Source organism: Erythrolamprus reginae, chromosome 1 (genome assembly GCF_031021105.1).
Source record: "Erythrolamprus reginae isolate rEryReg1 chromosome 1, rEryReg1.hap1, whole genome shotgun sequence".
NCBI lineage: Eukaryota > Metazoa > Chordata > Lepidosauria > Squamata > Dipsadidae > Erythrolamprus > Erythrolamprus reginae.
The window spans coordinates 57,555,297-57,561,409 of record NC_091950.1 but is presented as its reverse complement, the minus strand read 5'-3'; the positions used below and the strand labels follow the sequence as shown (position 1 = coordinate 57,561,409).

The 6,113-nt window shown below is 37.2% G+C and overlaps 1 protein-coding gene across 2 annotated transcripts; it reads right to left on the bottom strand.

The window, feature by feature from the left end:
• Nucleotides 1-1,954: 1,954 nt before the first annotated feature.
• On the bottom strand, nucleotides 1,955-6,000 carry NDUFB1 (NADH:ubiquinone oxidoreductase subunit B1). Of its 2 annotated transcripts, none has more exons than XM_070753129.1 (3): nucleotides 5,909-6,000; nucleotides 3,988-4,132; nucleotides 1,955-2,097 (listed from the first exon to the last, which is right to left on the bottom strand). In XM_070753129.1, exons 2-3 carry the CDS (start codon nucleotides 4,122-4,124, stop codon nucleotides 2,061-2,063), a joined length of 174 nt encoding a protein of 57 aa, XP_070609230.1. In that variant the 5' UTR covers nucleotides 4,125-4,132; nucleotides 5,909-6,000; the 3' UTR covers nucleotides 1,955-2,060. The 2 variants fall into 2 exon arrangements, with proteins under 2 accessions (XP_070609230.1, XP_070609240.1); XM_070753139.1 differs by lacking the exon at nucleotides 5,909-6,000 and adding an exon at nucleotides 5,663-5,723.
• Between the last annotated feature and the right edge of the window lie 113 nt (nucleotides 6,001-6,113).

The following is a 6,113-nucleotide window of genomic DNA, read 5'->3' as shown; positions in this document are numbered from 1 at the left end:
GGCGTCTCCTAAGAAGAGACGGAGGGGGGCTTGTGCGGGCGGACTCGCGTCTTACCGCCAACGGGGCATTTTCAACAGTAAACTAGGATAGGAAGGGTAACAGTAGGAAAAGAACGCAACTTTTATTCGGCTACTGCATTTGAGTCGAAATAACAGAATGTTAACAAAGTTGGAGGGGACCTTGGAGGCCATCTAGTCCAACCCGCTGGTCAAGCAGGAGACCCTATACATTTTTTACAAGTGGCTGTCCGGTCTTTTTTTCAAAGTCTTCAGTGATGAAGCACCCATAACTTCTGTTCCATTGGTTGATTGGAATGTCAAAAATTAGTGGCAATGCTTTGCTATATTGAATAGAATTCTTTATTGGCCAAGTGTGATTGGATACACAAGGAATTTGTCTTTGTGTACATGCTCTAAGGGTACATAAAAGAAAAGGATACATTTGTCAAGAATCATGTCATGATTGTCATGGGGTCAAATAAGCAATGAAGAAACAATATTAATAAAAATTTTAGGATCCAAGCAACAAGTTACAGTCATACAGTCCTAGGTGGGAGGAAAAGTATAGTAGGAATGATGAGAAAAAAATAGTAGAAATAGAAGTGCAGACTTAGTAAAAAGTTGAGTGTTGAGGGAATTATTTAATAGAGTGATGCGTTCGGGGAAAGATTGTTCTAGTTTCTAGTTGTCTTGGTGTGCAGTGCTCTGTAGCGACGTTTTGAGGGTAGGAGTTGAAACAATTTGTGTCCAGGATGTGATGGGTAAATATTTTCACCACCCTCTTTATGCAATTTTATATTGTTGGTTTTCCATTTTGTTGTGCAGGCCTACCAAATTTGGGCTGTGAAATATAGTTTCCTGTCATTCTCTTTCTGTTTAATGGTTGACAGAACTTTGTCACCTAAGATGTAGTAGCCTTGGATTTAAAGATTAAAATAATATTGCTGTGGGATGGTGTTCAGTTATAGTATTATGAGTGCACCTTGGGAAGACTTTAAAAGAACAGGTTAGGGCACAGGTGTCAAACTTGCCGCATCACATTGCCTTCACGGGATATTTTGAAATGTTTTCCCCATTTGCAGAGCTGGGGTGGGCATGGCCAGAGGCAGGCTGCTAAGGTGGAACGGTGATGTGTGCTCGCCCCCATGGCTGAGTGCTAGCGGAGTCCCATGCAATTCTGTTCAATCCCCGTGGCGCACCTCTGTGTCTGCACACAATTTCGCTACCTGCCCAGGTGCAGTGGCTGAATTACACTGGACTCTGCTAGCACTCAGGAGCGAGCACATGTCACTGTTCCACCTTAGCAGCCCACCTCTGGCCATGGCCCACCAGTTTGCCACCCCTGGTTAGAGGACAACAGACTACTTTTGGAAGAAAAGGACATTTGCCTAGCCAGCCAAATCAACTGTGACGATGGAGTAATAGATGTCAGTTTGCCTGACATCCAAACATGATTAAGCTGAGAAGTTTAGCTGAGGCTTTTTCAGTAATTACAATTGGTTGGATTTATATATGCTTATAGAAAACTATAGCAAACTAAAGTTTTCTATAAGCACATATTCAATATGGTATATAAGGAACATAAACCAAATATTATAAGAAGTAAATATTACAGTCACGATAAAATATAACCCCTCAAAGGTGGTATCAATATTTTGTTAAAAAAAAAAATTGAATCTACTTCAAGGTATTTTTATTTAAATGCACAAAAAGTCAATTGTCAAGGAAGAAATTCCAGAATAATTTATGGAGAAAGTATACATAAGTGTATCTGTCCATCCAACTACAATTCTATAGTTTACAGGATGTAACTATATCTTCTGAAGCTGACTGAAAGGTTCAAGTTCAGAGACTCAAACGGTTTCTCAGGCACACTCTGTACCAACGTTCTTTGTACTACATCACCCTTACTTCGAATTGTATATTTGAATTACATTATATAGTTGAAGCTGCATACTTTTTAGTAATTTTATGATGAACAAAAGTAATAATATGTTCTATTTTCATTATGGAGCAATCACTTATTCAAACTGTTGAGGGATTAACTCTCACTTGACACATTATTTCCATGTAGTATCTTCACCAGGTTTCAATTCCCTATAAAAGGAAAAGAAAATATTACAGGTTTAAAAATAAATTATGACAGATTAGTACATCATACATTTAAAAATAGGTTTAAATAATTAGTTTAAAACTGGAAAGCAAAGATAGAGTGGATAGGCAATCCCTATATAAAATTATATGCATAATTAGCTTGTTCTTGCAAATGTTTGTGAAGGGTTTCCCCTGTTTGGTACTTATTTTTTTAATCCCATTTTTTTTTGTAAGTCAGCAATCATACCCAACACACCTCCTTCCTCCTATTTTACACACAACAACCCTTTGAGGTAGGTTGAGCTGAGAGACAGAGATTGGCCAAAGTCACCCATAAAGCTTTTATGCCTAAAACAGGACTAGAACTCAAAGGCTCCCAGTTTCTAGCCTGAGATCCCCATGTTGTATTTGTTCAAAACGATTATTTTAAATTTTCTAGCTGCAAAACATATTTTTCCTCCTTCCATCCACAGCTGCACATATGTGGAATAAAATGAAGATATAAATGGACAGGGAAAGCTAAGTCTTCCTCCATTAAATGGATAGTGCTTTTGATTTCAGCTGGCTCACATTTCACATCAAATTATAAAGCAATAGGAATAGCATTCAGCTAGCCACCAAAGATGAACTGCAATATTGTCCAAGATGCTATTTCTGATATAATTGGGACAGCTGATTCTTTTAATTGTATAACAGAGAATACAAGTTAAATCATCTATCATTTTATTAACAGAGGAATGTTTTATAAACGTATTCCAAGGCTAAGCAAGGATTGAAGGGTAAGAGGGAGAAAAATTTTAAAGCACTAAACAATCTGTTAAAAATGTTGAAGCTGTTCAGAAAATCTGCAGCATTTGCAGTTAGGGCAAGAAGCAATTATACTTCATTTTAAATTTTAGAGTTGGGAAACATAACACAGGCATATCTTTCTTTATAGTTAAACTTAAAATCAATAGGGTAATACAAGCAAAGGAAGCAATGGCAAAGTGAACATCCTAATTGGTTTTAGTACAGTAATGAAGAGGTGAAATACCGGTAATTAAAAAGTTTGCTAAACAAAGAGATTCACAATACCTATTGAAATATAAGTACAGGTACTCAACAAAAATTAATAACAATGAAAAAGGAAGGGAAGTCAAATATAGACAAACAAGAAGAAAAGGAGGTAAATTTGTCATTTTCTAAAGCCCAGAGTAGCCATGAAATAAAACAAAGGAAATGAGAAGAGGCATTTTTTTGGAGCTAAAGTAGCATAAAATAACAAAAGATAACAAAGATAAAATACAATATAGGAATATGACATTTTCAGAATCTTGTACTTGGTTTTTAACTTTTTAGGATGGAGGTAAATACTATTATAGGTTTAGAAATAAAACCATGATGCAGAGATTCATTTTCAAAATCATGTTATGTCTGTAAGAAATACTACTCTTCCAAATTCAAAGGGTGTCTACTGCAATCTATTGATAACAAACTTCTTTGTAACAGTTGAAAATGTTTTTCCACCAATCATCTTTCTACATGTATTTTAACTGAGTACTACTTTATATTATTTTAATTATATATTATACTTCTGTTTCTATTATGTACTTTTTCATTTGCCTTGGTATAAATCAGTAAGGATAAACATCAGTCAAGTATGTCTAGGAACACGGTAACCATATTTGGTACTATGTATAGCTTCAAACCATATTTGGAGCAATGCTACACATAACATGTTACAATATAAATTCTTTATAGGAATAATTTAATAATTGTAATATTTTACACACATCAATGAAAATGCTGTAACAATTATTTTTACCAATACTTTCCTCAGGTATACTTTTCAGAAGCAATTTCATCATCCAGAAACAATAAAGTTCTTGTAAGAAATCAATTAAAATAATTAACCTTTGATATAATTTGCTCCTGTTTCTGAATAATGCCAGTTTCTCATCATTCTTCCTGTCAAAGTACCATCCCACCAAGAATCCTATGGGACACAATGTAAGAGGCCAGTGATCTCGCACCAAGTGGATAATATTCATGGTAGTTACTAAGAAAAAGGACAAAGAAAGGATTACAAGTAATGGCCTATTTCCACATCATCACTTATAATGAAAGATGAGACCTATTTGTCTGCAGGTCCATTGTTGTTATTGGCTCCTTGTGTAGATGTGAATTCTAGAGGAAACATAATATTTTATGTGGAAAATATTTTATTGTAACTTAAATTTTGCCTGTAGCATAGATGGTGATATAGAAGTATCCACAAATGCTGGCATTTGTAAAATGAAATGTGAATGGGGATGTCGCAATGCAAGCTTTCGCCTTACATATGATGCAAATACACAAGGAGTCAAGTTAGTATCAAACGTATCCATCATTTGCAAGGTTTGCCCAATAGAGACTTTCTTATAATAGTGAAACAAATTAAAGGAATTGCACTTGGTAAAAAATTAATGTAGTTGAAATGTGCAAATCCTGTGCACAAATCCCAAAACTTTGTAATCCCAAATAGGATTACAAAATAACATACGGTATGTATTTTGATGTTATTTACCATATTCCATTTTGTAAATGTGTCATTTACTATAATATACTATAGGTCAGTGATGGCGAACCTATGGCATGGATGCCAGAGGTGGCATTCAGAGCCATATCTGTTGGCACACGAGCCGTTGCCCTAGCTTATCTCCAATGTGCCTGTGTGTGCCGGAGAGGCTCTGGGAGAGGGGGGATGGAGATGGCGGTTTTTACCCTTCCCTGACCCCAGGGAAGCCTTTGGAGCCTGGGGAGGACAAAACAGGAGCCTATTGGGCCCACCAGAATTTGAGAAACAGACTGTTTCCCGCTTCCAGAAGGCCTGGGGGGGAAGCTGTTTTCACCCTCCTCAGGCATTGAATTATGGGTGTGGGCACTTGTGCATGCGCAATAGTGCACACGCACACTCTTTTGGCACCCGAGGAAAAAAAGGTTCACCATCACTGCTATAGGTTAATGAAAATCCCAAAACTAATAATAACACTTTGAAGTGTCATTAAAAAGAATCGCCAACCTGCCCTTCAAACAGAACTGCAAACATTTCTCTTAACAACTTGCCTCATCCAATTAAAAAAAAACACCCTAAAAAATCTGAGAGCTACAAAAACCAAAAGGCCACTTTCCATCAGTTTTACCCAGTATTGTTTATGTTTTAACTGCAAGTTGTCCAGAACTGATGTGTGTATGTGAGAGAGAGAGAGATGGGTGGCTATATAAATAGAATCAATCAGCTTTATTTCTAAGAATCTATAGCCTTCACATGTATTCTTAGAAAGTTTTTTTTTAAAGATGGATACAGCCCAATGCTTTAGTTGAAAGTAACGCTGGCCAGGACAGCCCAATATATCTGATTTATTATGGGAATTCTTTTTCTATTGCACAACTGTAGCATTCTGAAATGGGTATTTAATTCCCAACCTGCTCCAGATGCAAGAAAAATGTCAACATCCTTTCTCATGGCATAAAGTCATACAGTATTACTAGAAAGAAGTCCCCCAACGTATTTTGCCCAGAATATAATTGTAAGGCCAGAGCGACTAACCTAGGCATACCCCTTATTTTGGCATAGGTGACCATCCTTCCAAGTGATACTAAGCTACATGTGCAACCATTTTCAATTAGTGGTTGAAAAATTAATGTGAGAGCAGCCCCAGATCTTCCAGCGTGTATAGCTTGATACGTGACACATCCACAATTGAATGTGTCACCTCCGGGCTCCTGAAGACATCAGACGCACCCTCAGCGATCCCTTTCTGACTCTCCCCCTCTATTCACCACAACATCTTACCGTAGGTCCAGGCGACCTAGGCCTCATCCAGGGTCAACTAAATCCAAAACGACCTCTCAGTTTACCGATGAGGCTTCGGATACCTCCGGGAGGAACCATTAAGACCAGCGGGAAAGGAAGAGAGGATTTTACTATTTTACTTCACGCATCCCCTTGGGAGTCAATATCTTTTTTTTCGTTTCCTTAAAGCATGTTTAGAAATCCA

Coding starts and splice junctions, on each gene's coding strand:
- NDUFB1 (XM_070753129.1), bottom strand. CDS start 4,124: ATGAATATTATCCACTTGGTGCGAGATCACTGGCCTCTTACATTGTGT. Junction 2,098..3,987: donor AGGAGCAAATTATATCAAAG/GTTAATTATTTT, acceptor TTCCTTTTATAG/GGAATTGAAACCTGGTGAAG.